Consider the following 19,858-nt stretch of genomic DNA (forward strand, 5'->3'; position numbering starts at 1 on the left):
TATGCAGAATTCATCATGCGAAAGGCTGGACTAGATGAATCCCAAGCCGGAATTAAGATTGCCGGAAGAAATATCAACAACCTCAGATATGCAGATGACACAACCTTGATGGCAGAAAGCGAGGAGGAATTAAAGAACCTTTTAATGAGGGTGAAAGAGGAGAGCGCAAAATATGGTCTGAAGCTCAACATCAAAAAAACCAAGATCATGGCCACTGGTCCCATCACCTCCTGGCAAATAGAAGGGGAAGAAATGGAGGCAGTGAGAGATTTCACCTTCTTGGGCTCCTTGATCACTGCAGATGGTGACAGCAGTCACGAAATTAAAAGACGCCTGCTTCTTGGGAGAAAAGCAATGACAAACCTAGACAGCATCTTAAAAAGCAGAGACATCACCTTGCCGACAAAGGTCCGTATAGTTAAAGCTATGGTTTTCCCAGTAGTGATGTATGGAAGTGAGAGCTGGACCATAAAGAAGGCTGATCGCCGAAGAATTGATGCTTTTGAATTATGGTGCTGGAGGAGACTCTTGAGAGTCCCGTGGACTGCAAGAAGATCAAACCTATCCATTCTTAAGGAAATCAGCCCTGAGTGCTCCCTGGAAGGACAGATCGTGAAGCTGAGGCTCCAATACTTTGGCCACCTCATGAGAAGAGAAGAATCCTTGGTAAAAACCCTGATGTTGGGAAAGATTGAGGGCACTAGGAGAAGGGGACGACAGAGGACGAGATGGTTGGACAGTGTTCTCGAAGCTACGAACATGAGTTTGACCAAACTGCGGGAGGCAGTGCAAGACAGGAGTGCCTGGCGTGCTATGGTCCATGGGGTCACGAAGAGTCGGACACGACTAAACGACTAAACAACAACAACATTCTTTTGGCAAATGCTCAATCTCTAAAAAGAATTAGAGGCTGACTAATTTATTTCCATGTCACTGTTGGCATCTGTCTGTCTTGAGAGATAATGGGATGCGCCTCTGGGGATGAATTTACCTCCCTGGGGTGCAAACCTGGGCAGTGTGGATGGAGGTCCTGAGATGCTCAGATGATAATACCTCATTCTCGGCCTTGCTGATGTGGCACAAGTTGGCTGCAGGAGTTACTGGAAGGAGGCGTACAAGGTGCCATCCAACCGTCTTAGGGAAACTCCACTCCATATTTGTGTAGGGTTTACTCCTTAGCCTTTTCTTCTTCTGGAGGTGTTGTGCAAGGTAGCAGAGGTTTAGGATTAGTTTTCCTTCTAGATGGCCTACCTTCCTAGGTGGACGAGCCCTGTCTGCCCCTCTATAGCACATGCAGAAACTGCCTTTTGGACTGTTGGGACCCACTATAGGTCTCGTCCACTCAATCTGCCAGAACCTGTCTTTGCATGCCATGGAAATCCTTAACTCACCAAGGGTCTGAGACCCATCAGCTACTCTCACCTGGTTTAGCTGACCAGTCGAAGCTGTTCCTGGGGTGTTGATGCTGTCACATGCTGACAGCTCCTAGGAGCCACAGGTGAGAGTGGAGTTTTGTTCTGGGTATAAGCTTTTGTGTGCATGCACACTTTTTCAGATACCATGTCCATGTCACTAAGGCATTGGCAACATAATGAGAAAGGCCATGACTCTTACACTATAGTAACCCATCGTGAATGCTCAGGACAATGGAAACCTAAATACTTTGCACATCACTGCCCGATTACTCCTGGGTAGACCTATTAAAGATCAATGGAACTGCTTGAGAAAGAATCAATTGAAATAACTGTCATCTGGAAAGCTTTATTTACTACTTCTAACCCTGCATTATCTACATGAAAATCTGTTATCGTTTTAAGAACTTTTCCCATTTGTGTTTCCAGAGCAGCAAAATATTGTTTAAAGGCCATACTTGAAAATGTAGGCTAAATGTGAACAGCCTCTGAAATAATAGCACAGCATGATTAAAAAAGTTGAATGTCATCATACAGGTAGATCCTGTGGTTCAGGTTTGAACAGTAACAATTCTGTAGTGCAGCAACTATGCCTCACCTTTGGGAACTAGATTGGCAACATCCTTTGTCTGAATCACACAACCTGTATAAAAACCTTAAATGGCAAAAAAATAATGTCTGAGACTACACACAGCTAAGTCTGAAAAGGAAGTACAATATAAAACTTTATTTTAAGGGAAGAAAGAATATGCAGGTTTTATAATATTTATAATAATTTATTGCTTCAAATTAACCTGTTGTACAGTTAGTGAATTCCAGACACTGTGCAAGGCTACCAGCAGGCAATTATAGCGTAAGCCACTTCTCTGCAGAAGGTATGTAATGAAGCTGAATCGAGGCACATAAAAGCTTTTCTGTGAAGGAGAAAAGTACACTTGAGATGCCTCAGTGGAGCATGTGGCTTTACTGGCAGCAGACATATCATTAAACTGTGTCAGAATGGACTGCACAAATAAAAGTTTCTATGTAAACACTTCGGTTTGCTGTCCTTTACATATGAATATCTTGTGGTCTTCACCTGCAGTACCTGTCTAGGCTAGGAAGCTGAACAAATGCAACAAACATAATGCATTGACACTGTATGGATTTAAGGGAACAAAGTACCAAAAATCAGTTTAATCTTAGCAAAAGAACAAATCCCAAACCCAGCAGTAAGACACAGTTGGTATTCACTGCACATAACACAGAAATAGACGTGACCTTGAGGATAGACTTCACCAGAAGATGTACTTAAGGTAGCCAGGGAAGCAGCTCCTAGAAAAGGCCAAGCTGTTTTGCAGCAAATCAAATTACACACTAAATTTATCCTAGTGCTTCACTCATATTGGGATCTTACCAAGCACATACAGTTATACCTCGGTTTGCGACCACCTCCATTTGCGACCGATTGGTTTGCGACTGCCGCGGACCCGGAAATGTTTATATCCGGGTTCCACGGCGCGCGGATGCACAGAAGCGATTTGCGCATGTGCAGAAGCGCTCTATCGGCACTTCACGCATGCGCAGAAGAGCCCCTCGGTTTACGACGAACTCGGGGAGCGACCGGCTCCCCGGAACAAATTGCAGTCGCAAACTGAGGTATGACTGTAGTGAAATCAAAACAGCATAGAAAGGCTTTTCCTTAACTTTTATTTCCTCAACTATGGTGTCTTTCTGCCAAAAACTATAAATCACTGAATGATTACAGTCACAAAAAACTAAAAATAATAAATAGCTGTTATGGGATGTTGAGATAACTTCCCCATTCAGATCCTCTGAACCTATTGCTCCTATCACAAGCCTTTGTTCACCTGCTGCTGAACTCTCAAATTCATCTTTATCACCCTCACAAAAGATTAGGCTTTAAAAAATAATGTTAAGACAATATTACAACCTGCAAGGGCCCAGGATTTTTCAGTATCACAGCAATGAGGGTACAACAAAGCTACAGAGGGGCACCAGTGGGAACATAATAGGGAACTAAAAATACTGCAATGGAAGTGTCTGCATTACTCAAAAGCTGGAGTATTCATGAAGACAACCACTTCAACGCAATAGTGACCCCAAAGTGTAGACCAGGTGCTCAATATAAAACACACACCCTCTTTGAAATCTGATTTTGCTCTTTTAACTTTTTGGTACAAGTGCAGATGCTACTTCCCCCTCCCTTCAGAAAAATCATTGTCACTTTTCATTCTACTCATAATCAAAGTCACTATACACAGTGCAAATATTATGCTCATTCATATTTACATGCTTCTCAAAACAAAAACAAAAAAACACGTTTTCCATTTCTGATCATATTGTTATTAGACTAGTTTATCAGTGGTGATAACCACTCCCAAATACAAAGGATAAGGTTCGATGGCCAATGCCTATTTATATCCAACATTTGCAGTAAGGAAATCTGGGTACAGCCTCTCTGGAAGTGCCTGCCTCCACATGACTGATAAAAGTGGATCTCAATGTAATGCTGATGAAACAATCATATAATTTTCCCCAACTATGATCAGAATACAGAATGCAACACAAAATGCATTTTTGCCTTATTCGACTTGGGTCTTCCTTGGAACGAGAACTGCTACAAAAACTGGAGCATGATGGCATCTCGTTGCTATTTAGCTTTCATTCTTCCTCATGCTGAAGTGCTCTGGGGCCAACCTGGTGCCAAGTATATAAAATAATAGTTAGATGTCAGTTTCCCCTACTATGCCTGCATTGGCAGATTACATGGCGAGTCATTTGGTAAAGCGATGTGGGGCTCAAGTTGTTTGTAAGCAACATGCCTCAGAAGATTCCTCCAACTTCCCCAATGCCTCCAATTCTCTTCGCTCACCTTCCAGGTAAGCACCATGGCTTCTGCAGTCCACATGACAATCATTTCAGGTGTCTACTGCACTCACTTCTTTGGAACAGAAATAATGCACGACTATTGCATTAGGATAGCGGGCAAAGGCACTATAGGAAGAGAAAAGGTCGGTACATCAAGTTAGCTGGTTATCTTAGTAATTTAAAAATAATATAAAAAACACCACTTGATTTAGTAATCTTTAGAAGGGCACGGAACAGGCTCCTCTTTACAAAAATCAATACTTTTTGAAAGGTCACTTCTCAACCAGCATTTCTCTCTGCGGTTCTTAGTGTTTTGTTTCCTTTGTGTTCCTGTAGCAGCGTGTGCATGTTTCCTTCCCTTCTTGCTAGTAGGTGCCTTATCTAGTGTTTGGCGAGACTTAACATATATTTTCAAAACCAGAGACATGTAGTAGTTTTCATGATGCATTTTTGTCCATACTTTTTGGAGAACTGTGTCACAAATGTTGAGTAAGCATGAATTCCAAAGCATAGCTATGTCAGTTCACTTATGTGATTCAGGAAAGTTCACACTAAGAGGCAAGCCAAGTGAATTCCACCACCATGCCCCCCCCCCCGATACCCACTTATCAAGGAAGAATTCTCATTTAATCTAGTGGTTCTTTCTTCTGAATAAATATGCTTAGGAGTGCACTGTCGGAGAATTAACAGGACACTCAAAGAATGCTTCAGCAGGCATTCTAGCCCACTGCTGCTCTTCCACAAAAATTGTGCAAAAATCAGTAGCAATTTCCACATACCTATTTCCAATCTTCTTTTTACACACACTGCAAAGTTTTTCCTCTGTGATTATACATTTCACTTGCTGGTGTAAAATCCGTTCCTCCTGTACCTATGGCAAAATAAGAACAAATAGAATAGAACATTCCCTCACACCCTGAAGAAATATGAAAATACCTTTATAATAGTTAAACTAATTATTATTGTTGCTGTTTTTTGGTATTACAATTTATCAATTTCTCTACCTAACAACCCCCTCACATACAACAGCCCAACATTTGCTTTAAACATTCCCTTTGATAAATATGGAGAAGTAACATGAACAACATACTCTCAGGAATTCAGCATGGAGAAGATTTTTAAGTACTTGACTGAATCTTTTCTTCTGGGCATTTTCTTCAAGGACTTTTTCCAGGAAGATTCGAATCTCACTAATTTGAGTATTTGCTGGGAGGAGGTTTATTGCCTACAGATACAACCAAAGGGAAATTAATGTGTTAGGATTCTTCCAAAATTCTTCCAGTATTCCAACTTTTCATGGTTGTGAGCATTGGGGGGGGGGGTATATCTTGCAAAGTTTGGTATAAATTCACGTTACATGTAAGTTAGCTCCTAAAAAAAACAAATTCTCTGGATACAGCTTAATTTTTTTGCAAAGAAAGTGGTCCTTCAAGCAGCTTGTGGAAGAAAAAGGGGTATTCATACACAAAAATTAGTTTATTTTAATGCAATAGAGGTTTTTTGCATCATATCTACTCCATTCCACAATGTAATGTGCTTCATTAAAAAAAAAACACCTTACTTTGGTAGTGTCCAACTTGCTGTGATGAAGTTCCAAAACCTGCAATGCAGCCTGGAGATTGGCTTGAGGCTCCAATAGTTTCATCTTGATTGGTCCCAAGCAGTGAACACTAGGTGGTGAGAGGTACATCCGGAGAAGAGACAAGTATACCTGTTTGACACAAAGCAAACCACTATATTTAAAATCCACTCCAAAATCTCTGGGACCAAGTATGCCACCCCACAACAGAGACAGTGCCCATCTTATAACAAAACTCTTATCTTGACCAGAAGTATTTACAGCTTTATATAAGCTCTTGCTCAAATGGTATGAACAAGAGTCCACAGCGCTCCTGGGAAAACAGTGTTTCCCATTTATTTCTGAAGGTAAAGCTGATCTTTATCTGCGAAAGAAATGCACTAATTAGTATATTGCAACACCCTTAGGTATTTATGCCTGCAATGGAGAGTATAGTGCAGTGCATATGTGTAGAAACAATCCTACTGTACAAAGGTGAAATTAAGTAGCAGGCATAAATGTGCGAGCATGCAAACACACCTATATCCTTATAAGCCTGCCCATCAGGTCCAGCATCCTGTTCTTACAGTGTCCAACCAGATCCGTGGGAAACCCACAAGCAGACATTGAGCACAAGATTGCTCTCCGCTCCTGCTCAGCTGATACTCGGAAGCATTAGTACCTCCGAACGTGGAGGCAGAGCACGGCCATTGTGGCTAGTAGCCCTGTTCTACCCTCCATTTAATCCTCTGTTAGCTACATAGCCTCCTGCTGCCCAAGCCACCACTCCTTTTCGCACCTCAAACACAATTGTGATTAATGGGAAGAAGGGGAGCCTAATGATGAGGTTGCTGCTGCTCCAGGGACCTTTTGTGTGAGGCTGGCCAACTGAAACCGCACAAGCTCAGTCATGCCTGTGCAGTAACTGCCTGAAACAAAGTCTTTTAGCAATATAATGCTAGGAGGCCAAGCTCCTTCAGCAGGGGAGAAATGATGGCCTTGGCAATGAGTCTCACTCACTCACAGCTGCAGAGTGGGAAGTTGCTTCAAAAACAACAGTATATTTTCCAAAGCAACTTGCTTGGAAATAAGAGATTGCTTTATTTGAACACACACACACACACACCGAGCAGCACCCCAAAGTATTTAAAAGACTTGAATACTTATAAAATTTCAAGTCTTGCAGGCTCATTTGTTTCAGACATAACATCTTTTACTCGCTCCAATTACCTGCCATGAAATTTGTTGATGCTACAAACTATGTAACAGAAACAGGATAATTAAAGGAAGCGTGTTTTGTAAACTCCAAGATAACAGAAAATAAGCCACTCACATCTTTGTTGCCATCTTTGCTTTTGTCGTAGTGTTTGTGACAGTAACTGAAACACAACAGCATATACAGGAAACTCAGTCCTTGAAGTCCAGCTTATTTTAAAAATTACATATTTTGACTTATTACCCTACAATTATCAGTGAGTACTGTGCTGCAACCTTCCAACAGTTTGACTTTACCCCCAAAGGCAAACTCTTCCATCGTCTCCCGAGGCAGATAGATGCCTACCAACTGGAAAGGCATTTAAACTGGTTTCTCATTTTGCAAATTAAAATGTTAAATAGGACTGATCACCATGTAAGAAAGAAAAATACTTTCCAGTATTAAAACAATTTTCTATGCCATATTTATGCATACATATTTGCACAATGAATCATACGTCTATGCAACAAAACAAACAAACAAGGGTTGCCTGGTAAGTGCACCTGCTAATTTCTTATGTTCTAAAGACTGCTAATGAACTGGCTACTAGGACCCCTTGGCTAATTATGATATGATGCTAAAGCTGTACATATATGGTTATCAGCAAGGAAAGGAAATAAGACAATGCACCTCTGAAGCTGTGGTTAGTACCAGCTTCAGCATTAGTAGAGCAAGGGTCAACAACATGGTGTCCATGGTCATATGCAACCAAAAAAGCCTTCCCTGATGTGCACACAAGGCTCTCTTCCCCACCTTTCATCTGTTCAAATTACGCTCATTTCCTTTCCAATAGGCTGCAATGTGTGTGTGGTGCCCTGCAACAGTTCCTCTAGTTTGCAGATGTGCCCATGGGCCACAAAGGTTGGCGACCCCCAATGCAGAGGGGGACAAATTAAGGTGGGAAATGACTACATACACCTCCCACTTAAACAGGTAAGAATGAACTAAGCTGGTTTGCTTCTTTAAAAACTAACAAAGTGTTACTGTTAAGCAGAGACATACTTTTCAGCCATTTTTGTATCCTTCAGGATATGAACATATATGAAGAGAGCTTGTTCATGATTTCCCATCCGTCCCAGCAGCAGAGCACGTTCTTCTAGGAGGCCTGCAGGCAGGAGTAGAACAAAAGTAGCTACCGAGTTTCCCCGAAAATAAGACACTGTCTTATATTTATTTTTCCTCAAGAAGACACACTATGGCTTATTTTCAGGGGATGTCTTATTTTTTAATTTACGCGCCTCTTCCTTGGCGCCCTCCAGAACTGCGCCTATCACTATGTCTCATTTTCGGGGTATGGCTTATATTATGCAAATGCTTAGAAATCCTGCTACGGCTTATTTTATGGGTATGTCTTCTTTTCGGGAAAACAGGGTATTATTGCCTTCAGCAGAAACACAATTCTGCAAACTAAGCAGCAGAGGAAGACCATATTTTGTTACAATACCTGGACAGAAGGAAGAGGAAGAGCTCAGTTTATTCTAGAAATCAGTAACATCACACTGTCGGTTGTTGTTGTTTTTATTCCTCTGTACACCACTTTTCAGTTACCCATAGCTTTTCAAACAGTGAGCATTTTAAACATTGCTCTTCACATAAAACAGTCAATTGTCCCCTATATTTATAAAGGGCCATTATGCAGCATCTCTTCCACCAACACAGACATGCTGCCCTAGGCTCCTTTGGGAGGATGGAGGGGGTGGCAATATAAAATTTAATAATAGTAAGGGAAAATCCCTTTACATTACTGAGACATGGCACTTGTGCAGAATGCCCATAGCAGAGGATAACAGGCTACATTCACTTTTCCAGCACTTAAAATGTCTTTAAATTTTAAAAAAGAACTAAAGAAAAATACAATTCCACTGCAATAACTATAGCTAATTGTCGCCAGCAATGAAGGAGACCAATATGGCTGCACCATCTCTTACCATCAAAGGGGAAGTCACTGATGAGCTGCTCAGCATTGTAGCAACTGGAAGTCTCAAGGAAGAAAAGCAGTTTTTGTCGATACTCTCCAAGTTCCCCCTCCTCTTCTCCAGCTGCCACCGGTAGTTTATCTGAAACAGAAGAATATTATTTGTTAGCATCAGCAAATGTGAAGCCATAAAATGAAGTTATCTGAAGTCCCACTCCCATTAGACAGGAGACCCACTGAAACAAAGATGCTTCTGAACATCTCATGTGAAGTAAAATTTAATAATGTTCCTAATAGCACACAACTGAGATACATTACCTAACAGTAGCTACTTACAGTCTGCAATCTACAGAATCACCTTTGTGTTTAAAAACAAAGGTCCATCTAATTCAGCTTCCTGTCCTCACAGTGGCCAATCCAACAGTTCTCTCCCCACCTGCAATTGCCAGCAACTGGTAATTCAGAAGCATGCTGCCTCCAATTCTTTTATTCAACTACTTCTCTTCTCTATAGTTTGTCCCATAGTTTCTTATTTTGGCACACTGAAGTAGACCAGGGGTGAAAATACCTGGAGGAAAAGAGCTGAGATATTCCTTCATTAATCCTTGCACTTTTTCACAGTAGAGCTGAATCAGGCAGTTGTGGAACTCTGAACCAGCCTCTTCCCAGGTTTGGATTATATGTTCCTGTAAATACATGTCCACAACCCATGTATGACAGCTGACCATAGAAGACCCTGCCTCTTCCCATCAATATTTCAATGTCTGTTCAAGAAAAGCCACTTTTTTCTTCCTTTATAAACCAGGAATCCTACAAAAACGGCTTCATACCTCCTGGATTAGCTACTGCTACATGTTTATAATTCAAAAATTGTGTCAGACAGACCTAGAAGCCAGACACGAATTGCTGTTATCAGAACAGGGAGCGCAGGTAACAGCATGAGTTCTTACCAAGTACGGAACAGCCAGGTTTTTAAAGTTCTCTATCAAGAAACTGAGGACTTTGTTTCGAGGAAGGGATTCCACTTCAGGAAGATCTTCTGTGAATATCTGCCAATCAAAAAGGTTGAATTTCGCAAAGTTAATTTTTATACATTTACATTAGTTTTTCTAAGGAAAGTCAAACACGTCAATTCACAAGCCCCCAAATGACACTCAATATCTTTCTGAAGGAGCAGCAGCAATTAATCTTCAATGTTCTCCAACTGAAAGCACAATATACAAACACAGAACACTGAGGGTAAATCTCTTGCCCTATTGCTCTGTATCAGCAAGTAGCATTCTATTACCAGTGTCCCTATTAAACTGAGATATTGCATGCACTTATTGACCAGGTTCTGGAAAGGAACTTGCAGCCACTTTGCTTCTTCCTGGTCCTACTATTGTGCCACACTGAACTAACCCAGGGTTTGGCTTAGCACATCATGTGAACTAGGACTTTTGGTTAAACTCTCCCCGCCCTAACCACAAGTTGTAGTCAAGGTTTGTTCTTGACTGGAAGTTCTTTTCCATAACTGCTTGAGGCTTTGGTAAGTCAGTTTGGCTTACCAGGTTGTGCAAACCAGGCCACACAGGTTGTGCAAACCAGGCCACACTCAGCACAGCAACAGGCAATTCTTGTCTTCTAAAACCAAACAACGAGAACTGATGCAACTGATGAAACCTCACTCAGAACTACCAACTTCATCCTGTCTTTCAGTGACTGGGTTCAAAAAGCTATTGTGGGCTTGATGTACCCTAGATATAATTTCACAGCTTCTTTTTGCTTAGTCGACTCTAGACATTACTGGTAAGTAAGGATTAGCAAGATAAGCTTTCAATAAAGTAAGGAAGATGCATTTTTCAAGTACTGCAAAGCTGCTGCATACAAACAGATAATCTGAGTTGTGCTAACTTGTAAGTGTGGCTTCTGCCAACAAGGCAGCCCTGTTCAGGGAGGCTTTTAATGTTTAAAAGATTACTGTGTTTTATTTTTCTGTTGGAAGCCACCCAGAGTGGCTGGGGAAACCCAGCCAGATGGGCAGGGTATAAATAATAAATTATTATTATTATTATTATTATTATTATTATTATTATTATTATTATTATGTTATGATAGATATTACCATATTTACTCTAATCTAACGCTCACCTTTTTGGGCCAAATTATGAAAATTAAGGTGTGCATTAGATTCTATGGCAGATTTAAATCTGCCAGCAAATACTTTTTTGGGTTTCAAGGTTCTGAAAATTAAGGTGCGGATTAGATTTGATGGTGCATTAGACTTGAGTAAATACGGTATATGCCTGTTGTCTTTGTCCATGGAGTATTCTTGGCAGGGATACTGGAGTGGCTTGCCAGTTCCTGCTCCAGGTGGATCACATTTAGTCAAAACTCTCCACTATGACCTGTCCATTTTGGGTGGCCCTGCATGGCATAGCTCAGGGGTCCCCAAACTAAGGCCCGGGGGCCAGATGCGGCCAATCACCTTCTAAATCCAGCCCGCAGATGGTCCAGGAATCAGCATGTTTTTACATGAGTAGAATGTGTCCTTTTATTTAAACTGCATCTCTAGGATATTTGTGGGGCACAGGAATTCGTTCATATTTTTTTCCAAAATATAGTCTGGCCCCCCACAAGGTCTGAGGGACAGTGGACCGACTCCCTACTGAAAAAGTTTGCTGACCCCTGGCATAGCTCATAGCTTCTCTGAGTTATTCAAGCCCCTTCGCTACGACAAGGCAGTGATCCAGAAAGGAGACTGCAGATGGTGACAGCAGTCATGAAATTAAAAGACGCCTGTTTTTTGGAAGAAAAGCAATGACAAACCTAGACAGCATCTTAAAAAGCAGAGACATCATCTTGCCAACAAAGGTCTGTATAGTTAAAGCTATGGTTTTCCAGTAGTGATGTATGGAAGTGAGAGCTGGACCATAAAGAAGGCTGATTGCAGAAGAATTGATGTTTTTGAATTATGGTGCTGGAGAAGACTCTTGAGAGTCCCATGGACTGAAAGAAGATCAAACCTATCCATTCTTAAGGAAATCAGCCCTGAGTGCTCACTGGAAGGACAGATCGTGAAGCTGAGGCTCCAATACTTTGGCCACCTCATGAGAAGAGAAGAATCCTTGGAAAAGACCTTGATGTTGGGAAAGATGGAGGGCACTAGGAGAAGGGGACGACAGATGGTTGGACAGTGTTCTCGAAGCTACGAACATGAGTTTGACCAAACTGCGGGAGGCAGTGGAAGACAGGAGTGCCTGGCGTGCTATGGTCCATGGGGTCACGAAGAGTCAGACACGACTAAACGACTAAAGAACAACAAATACGGTACATGGAGTAGCTTTCTTTTTGGACACATGAGGTAGAATGGCCAGTGTTTTCCAATCTATGTAGAGAGGCTGTATATAGTCACACGGGCAATGCTGCTATTTAGAGCAATTTATAACAGTCTTTATGTGGACCCAGAACACTTAAAGCAGCCCTTTATTTACAATTATGATAGCCTTATGAGTGTGAACTAAGTGAGCAAAATATTAGAAGGACCTGCCTAATATTATTTGCTTTACTATCAGCGCAGTCAGTAGGCACACCCTAATTCTCTCCACCTTTATTTTCAATTGTGACAAAGTGTGCTTACTTTCAATCCATCTTCAGGAAAGTCTCTAAGTACCCAAACAGAATAGGAGAATATTAAGTTCAAGTTGTCGGTGCCTAGAATAAGAAAGAAAGCAAAATGGAATTGAACTAGACTGCAAGCTATAGAGTAAGGTGTAAATGACAACTAGATCCATCACTTTTTAAAAAATTTCTTTTAAGGCACTTTTTACAAGCCGCCTTGAGTCCCTTTTAGGGAAAAATTATCCTGCTGGGATGCCTTTCTCTGAGTATTAGGACATGACTGTTAATGTCACCATAATTTCTAATGCTGCTCCCAAAGAAGCCTATCAGGCTTAAGCTCCATCTCTGGGAGATCAAGAGAACCCCTTCACTTAAAATTTTGGGCTGAGTTGACTGATATCCACAGGCTTTCATATTTTTACTGTATGGTCAACCAAATTTGTGAAACTGATTTATAAATAATTCTGTGAATTATTTTGGAGTGTGGGGTGGTTTCCCCCCCATTTGTCTTTTGTGAGCCACCACGATCTATTTGTTCCATGGAAAGGTAGGACAAGATGTGAAAACAGAAGGTATATTCAGCTGCACTCACCCAAGTGTTGCAAATACTGCACGGTCCTCTCATGGCCCTTCAAGGGGGAGTTAGCTTTCTTTGACTGATCCACTAGCACTTGCAAAGCTGCAGAAAAACAGAAGACAGGCCTACTGGGATTTTCCTTTAGTTACCCATGACCAAGGCTCCTCAGTTAATACAAAGAACTGTGTGTTTCGTGCCATGACAAAGCAGAAGCAGTCTTCCCCTACATAAACACACACAATAATGTTTGGTGGGGATGAGCATGAAGGTAGATTGGGATCTACTGGTAAATCTCTGGGTGCTTTGCAGTCATGTGGCAAGAATTTCTGAGTCCCGATTGTTCATAGCAACAACAAAATGACTTTCCCCACCTAAATTAGACTGCTGAAATGAAGAAAACATTTTAAAGTAATATTGGGCTTTTGTGTGAAAAGAAAGCAAGTTCACCTCAATTCCAGCACTGAAAAAAAGTTTTCAGGATCAGAATGGAATCTATTCTTTAATTCTATCTGTATGTGGTTTGCACCAGAATCTGGTTGCTGGACAAACTAGATCCAACAGGCTAGGAGTCTGTTCACTCTTGAGCAAAAGGTCAAGACAGTACTTGAATTCTATTTTTAACATCCACATGTCTGTAGCATAGCATATGCTACTATGACAGCTTCTTGCATGCTTCCTCTTTCTTTTTTTCCCTGCCTCTGGGAATTTATTTGTCTGCCATTCCCCATGCTGTTCTGCCTAGCATATGGAAGTATTGGGAAACAAAGTGCTCTAAAACCAGTTCCCTAACAGAAGAGTGTAGCAGCAGCAGCAGCAGCAATAGAATGGCTATCCAGTAAGAGTTAATTGACAGAGAAACATGAACAGCAGAAAAAGATAAAATTCATAACATCAAGAGTATCCTTTTGATGTAGCTTTGTCTTTGCCCTATGAGGCCATTTGATATTGTACAGTTGCGATTAACTAAAAAGTTAAAATAGTGTAATACAAAAGGTCTGTTGAGATTGCAAACTCAAGGATCCCCTCAACACAGCCGCCCCGCCCCCATCCCCCCGGCTTCAAATAACAGCTCTTTATCTTTATACTAGAAAGCATGCCTCACGCCATCGTTATCTATTTTTATCCACTCAGGCCTTTGATAACTATGGCTTCTATGGTGGAGTTCATCTTTTAGTAGGGTGGGTAAGATTTACATTATGTTATTAGGTGGGCATTTTAGATATTTTGTATTATCTGTTGTTTTAACTTTCCGGCTTCCACTGTTTTTATCAGTTGTATTTTATCTTAAGTCACTTCGAGACTCACTTTTTTTTGGTAAAAGGCAACAAACAAATGTACATAATAATAATACAGGTATATTCAAATCCTGAAACGTGGTGTTAGCAACCTACTTGTCAGTTCCATCCCTTCAAATGCTGGTGCCCCTCTCTGAGACCATAACATGATGCATAGGGTCAACCTGCTACACAGGTATCACTGACCTAAATAAAAGCACATCTAAGGGGCATTAGGAAAACGTGCCCCAAACAATATAGCAGCTACATTTTTTGAAGTGACCCAAATGGCAGAGGTCATTAAATAATACTTTTGGGCAGCTTTTAGCCAGGATAGATCTAAGCCAGATAAATTCACAAGGTCTATATTACATACCAATAGATTCCCACCCCACAGAACTTACCTTTTTCATGCAGACCTTTCTTCTCGTACAGTATGATCAGCTCGCTGTATTTGTGTGCTTTCTTGAGCACATGCTCACTTTCCTCTATGTGGCAGTGATTGTTCTCCAGTCGCAACAGTGGTGCCACTAGGGCCACATTGGTCTGTCAGTAAGGAGGAGCAATTTGAGGGAATCAGAAACAGTTTACTATGCATCAAAAGAAGCATGCATTTAGAACCAGGAAAAGGAAGATACTTATCACAAATCTAAGTATTTATTTAAAAACAAGTCTTCACATGTAGTAGGGCTATGATGTGCTTAACTAGCAAAGAGCTAGTTTGTTAGTCTTTCTATTCCATTTTTTTATTTAAAAAATAAGCAAGGGAAATCAATAATATTCCGGGGTATTTACTCTCCTCCTAAAAAAAATCATGCAGACACTTTCCTGCTTATTCAGATTTGTATCTCAAACAACCAGACAACCAATTCCACTGGCCCCTTTTATTGTTTAATAAGAGATTGCCGTATTAAAAACAATGTACAATTTTGGCAAACAACAGAGACCAAATGACAGTTACTAAGATTCAACATGACCAAAACAAACCCATCGTATATTTAATTTCTCCTCTGCATATCCATGTCCTCTAAAATTTTTGGTGCAATTTAAAGGCAAGCAGTATATATTTCGGCTGTTAAAGAGTTTCACAGAAGATACTGACGCAACTTAGGTTGCACCCAGGAAAGACCTGAGATAAGTGAAGGTGCCCCAAAGTGTTGTGTCTGTTTTCACCTTTAGCATTTTAAGCTTAAAGAGGGGCTTAAACTCACATCTAAATCCTTTCCACTATTAGTCCTGAGTTTCCAACACCAAAACTCTAAATGCCTGGTTTGAGGAAGGCGTGTGTGTTTCAGAAAATGCAGAGAACTCACATGGAGGTAGCATTTCAACAGGGTGGTATCAATGATCTGCAGCAACTTCTTCTTTGATTTGATGGTAGGGGTCCCCTCCATGAGGGGAGAAGTGCTGGACTGATGGTCTGAGTCATTCAGCTTCTTCACTAACTGACTTCTTTTCTGCAGAAATTAAGAGTCAAAAGAAGTGAAGTCATGCCACACCTCACCCACATTACCTCAGAGGGAAAACCGCATGTGACTGCAACCTTTTTATCCACATGGGTTCAGACAAACTGCATTTGCTTGTTAGTTCTTGTTGTACTGGATTCTCCCATTCTTCTCCTTTTTCTAATATTCTGTTAACCTTTAAGCCCCTCCCCCTTCTCTCTGCACATGGTCAACATTTAGACCGTAAGCTCACTGGGCAGGAGGAGATGTCTTTCATGTGTCTGTTTGTTTGTTTGTGTTTGTTTGTTGTATGCTCACAGTGCTATATGAACAGCAAAGAAAGAGCTGACGCAGTGTATGATAATGAATCCCACCCACACCCCACACCGATGTGCCTTTTTTAAGCAGGAAAGCTTTTCATGAGACTGCTCTGATATGTACAAGAGATCGTGCTTCACACCCTCCTTTTATCATGTTAGGTGAGGCAATAGCTGGTAAGCCCAAAACACATGAAAAATAATTTCAGGAGGTCCTGCAATGTCAAAACAGTCACATGACCATCTACTACCAAAAATAGGATGCTCAAGGAGCCGCTAAACACTTACCTGTGTCAGGTAGTCTATAAGTGCCAAGTGTGCTTTCTCCAGTTCTGCTGGAGACAGAACTGGAACAGGGTTGGGATACTGGAGCTGTTTCTTGTAATCACTGGGCAACAGTTCAGGATAAAGACCCATGACATGGGTAGGATCTAAACAAAATATATGACTGTAGTTAAGTCACAAGAATTCCAAACTATACTTCAAAGTGTATTCCGTTTTCAAACTCAATACTACCAAGTTTCCAGTTACAAGTTACCATAAACAATATGAAGGATCTCAGACTGGAAGTTGGAAGGCAGGAAATTTCACATTTCCACAGCTTCCATCAACAAACTGGTCCCTTGGCCAACTGTTCTTATGGCTAGCTTTCACACACTGGATATCATGTGGGAGACGATGGTAAATGTTTCCATGTAAATGTTTTCACGGTAGCTCCATTGAGAGTGGTAGAGATATAAGATTTGAAAGTTTATCACCAGTACTATGTGGATTGAAAGTATATAACCTGGTCAGACCAGAGTTATAGGGATGTCTCATGCAACAGAAGCCTCACACTTGCCATGCGTAAGAATTTCAAGTGGCTTTCCACATGGGGACCTTAGAACACATTTCCTGATATCTAGCCAAAGGCTGCTTTCCTTCAGTGTGACCAGTGACCACAGCCAATGCCATGTGAATTTGCCATTAAGTAGATGTCATTTAAGTTGTTATTGATCTTGAGGTCAACATGAACAGTTTTAGGAGAGGTCATTCTCCAGTGGACATTAGGATGCCACCTAGTGCAATATCATTCTGCTTCCATTCTGCATTGACGACTTTAGAGGTCACAGCCATCTCCCATACCTATCTGTCTATTAAGTCCAGGCTACACAACTAACTTACCTGTCCCAAGCTTGGCAAAGACTTGCATGGATTCATCGAAGCGCTTTTGGCAGAAAAGGTTGAAGGCATACAGATTCTTAATATGATGAATTTGTTGTCGCTTTTCAGTATCAGAATCATCCTTCATATCCTAACACGTACAAAAATAGGCAAAAGATTTAAGAAGTGTTACTCCTTAAACAATGTAAGATAGTTCCAGTATTTAAGAGAAAATTCATTACTGTAAAGGTTGTGCGCCTCTTGAAATCAGCAGAGTTTTAAGCAAACTGCTCAGAAATAGTAAAAAATATATATACTAGTAAAAAAAGAGGGATGTGCTGCAGTATAAGAAACAAGGTTTCTATCTATGTTTATACAGTAACAAGAGCAGCTCAAGTCTGAATCGCATGTATCCAGTTTCAATCATTCACACATGAGTGAGAAATACAGACAACTGTTTCTGAGAATTCTAATTTGTTCTTGCACCCAGGCATCAATGTAGACTGCTCACGTCATGTATTTTTGACCCCGTAACATTTTTGCAATCCAAAAATATCCAAAAATATCATTTCAGTTTAAAAGAGAACTCTTGGCACTCACACAAAGAGTCACCGTTATTCATAAACTACATGGAGGAAACATGGGCTTGTTGATAAAACCTCCAGTTAGTAACTGCTATTTAATCCAAGTATTTGTGTTGACAGAAATATCTGCCATGTCAGTTTCTGACAGACAGATAACGTCGGAATTCAGACAATGTCTGTTATCAGGTCAAGTACGCTTCTAGCAAGAAAGTATTGAACTGTACAAAATTATTCAGAGTTCAGCAGAAACACAAAATCTTCCCATCTTCATAAGCAGCTGACCCAGTAAAAGTTATAATTGAAGTCTTTCCCCACTCCTTTATCTTGCAGTTGTACTGCAAGATATCATTCTCAGTATAACTGTTACAAATATTTATGCAATATTAAACTAAACAAACTGCATGTTAAAAACTTCATAGCACTAAATCTGGAAAAAAAGGAATGCATAGCATCATCTTGAAAGAAAGAGATAATCAACTGATTGTTCTACCAAATATTTATGCTAATTTCTGAAAAACCTAAAGGTCACAGAGTTGCCTTAGGCAAGTCACATGTTCCCCGTGCAAGTTTCTTTATCACAAAAGTGGCTTATACTAAACAGGACTGCAAGGGAATTTGAGACATGGACTGTAAATAAATACACATACTATCTTGCACATTTATTATTAAGTTTTTTACACATACACCCTTTCTTCCATCATGTAGCAAGTCATGTATACATGGTTCCAAGACACTCACCCATTCCCAGACAGTGATCAAACCTAGATGAATGCTAAATTGTGGAGTTGTTTAATGCCAAGACACTCAAATAACAAGAGGATTTAGGCTGTGTATTGGATGCAGCTTTTACTTGGTAGCATAGCTGCCAAGTTATCCCTTTTTTACAGGGATTTTCCCTTATGCTGAATAGGCTTCCTCGCGAGAAAAGCGAAAACTTGGCAGCTATGCTTGGTAGCAGCTTACAGAAGTTAGCAATCAATACAGATTTAAAATGCTTCCATCCTGCCACTTACTGCCAATTGCAGAGCCAGTTCAAATTGCTTATCTTGAAGAAGCTGCTGGATTTGGGTTGCAATGGAAACCGGAATGAGACGCCAAACAAAATGATTGCTGGCCACATACACAATATTTGTACTAAAAAGAAAAAAGGAAAGAAGTTGGGTTATCAACATGATAATAATAAAATGAAAGGACTTCGCCCTCCCCTTTGCTTCATAAATATGTAAAAATTAATAATTCAGTAGAAGCATAATGCACAAGATTAGAATTTATAAAGTTTAGATGGGAGGGGGAAAAATAAGCAACTGAAACTTCCATACCCTCCAGAAGTAATGAAGCGTGGTCTCTGAAGCTCAATACTCTGCACTAGGAGTCGGGGCTCGAAAGTACGAATCTCTACATATCTTGGCAGTACTGCCACAATGTACGGTGGTTGATGTTCTGTTTTGAAAATGGAACAGTCAGCAACAGCATATGGTTCTACAATAGTATTCCCCAAATTTACATTTGGAAACAGTGAATCTATTGCATTTTATGCATTAGCATGCTTTATACTTTCATGCCTTTAAGCCTTTCAAAAGCCCCTCCCCATTGGTCCACTTTAAGGCAAGGAAAAAAAGGCAAAAAACTGAAAGAAGGCATAAACAAGAAACCAAACTTCATTTCAAGTATAAGTCACTCTTTCATTCTGCCCGTGCATCCTTGTTCTGCTCCAACTGGGCACTGTGTCCTTTATGTTGCCCCCTAGTGCTTGCATTCGGAACTGTTCTTAATGTTCCATTTATCTGTAAGCAATAGATCTAAGTCTTCGCATCAACTACCCTACACTGATTGGATATCCTGCATAGAAAAATCCAACCATAAATTAATAAATGATAATAACCTTAGGTATTCATTTTGTATTGTTT

General features: G+C 40.6%; 1 protein-coding gene across 2 annotated transcripts in view; it reads right to left on the reverse strand.

Moving 5' to 3' along the window:
* Positions 1-2,124: 2,124 nt before the first annotated feature.
* The window catches only part of VPS39 (VPS39 subunit of HOPS complex), a 29,649-nt gene continuing 11,915 nt past the window's right edge, over positions 2,125-19,858 (reverse strand). The window contains exons 9-26 of one of the 2 annotated variants that reach the window (XM_060274583.1): positions 19,271-19,391; positions 18,965-19,085; positions 17,389-17,518; positions 16,513-16,655; positions 15,776-15,919; positions 14,867-15,008; positions 13,204-13,290; positions 12,631-12,704; positions 9,962-10,060; positions 9,580-9,697; positions 9,025-9,153; positions 8,099-8,201; positions 7,175-7,220; positions 5,845-5,994; positions 5,374-5,508; positions 5,063-5,154; positions 4,288-4,409; positions 2,125-4,112 (exon numbers count right to left, since the gene is read on the reverse strand). In XM_060274583.1, coding sequence (XP_060130566.1) covers positions 4,334-4,409; positions 5,063-5,154; positions 5,374-5,508; positions 5,845-5,994; positions 7,175-7,220; positions 8,099-8,201; positions 9,025-9,153; positions 9,580-9,697; positions 9,962-10,060; positions 12,631-12,704; positions 13,204-13,290; positions 14,867-15,008; positions 15,776-15,919; positions 16,513-16,655; positions 17,389-17,518; positions 18,965-19,085; positions 19,271-19,391 — 1,910 coding nt within the window. In that variant the 3' untranslated portion in view covers positions 2,125-4,112; positions 4,288-4,333. Of the gene's footprint in view, positions 4,410-5,062; positions 5,155-5,373; positions 5,509-5,844; positions 5,995-7,174; positions 7,221-8,098; positions 8,202-9,024; positions 9,154-9,579; positions 9,698-9,961; positions 10,061-12,630; positions 12,705-13,203; positions 13,291-14,866; positions 15,009-15,775; positions 15,920-16,512; positions 16,656-17,388; positions 17,519-18,964; positions 19,086-19,270; positions 19,392-19,858 lie in introns of both variants that reach the window. The other variant, XM_060274563.1, reaches the window with a different exon arrangement.

The sequence above is a fragment of the Zootoca vivipara genome, chromosome 1 (assembly GCF_963506605.1).
Source record: "Zootoca vivipara chromosome 1, rZooViv1.1, whole genome shotgun sequence".
NCBI classification, from domain to species: Eukaryota; Metazoa; Chordata; class Lepidosauria; order Squamata; family Lacertidae; genus Zootoca; species Zootoca vivipara.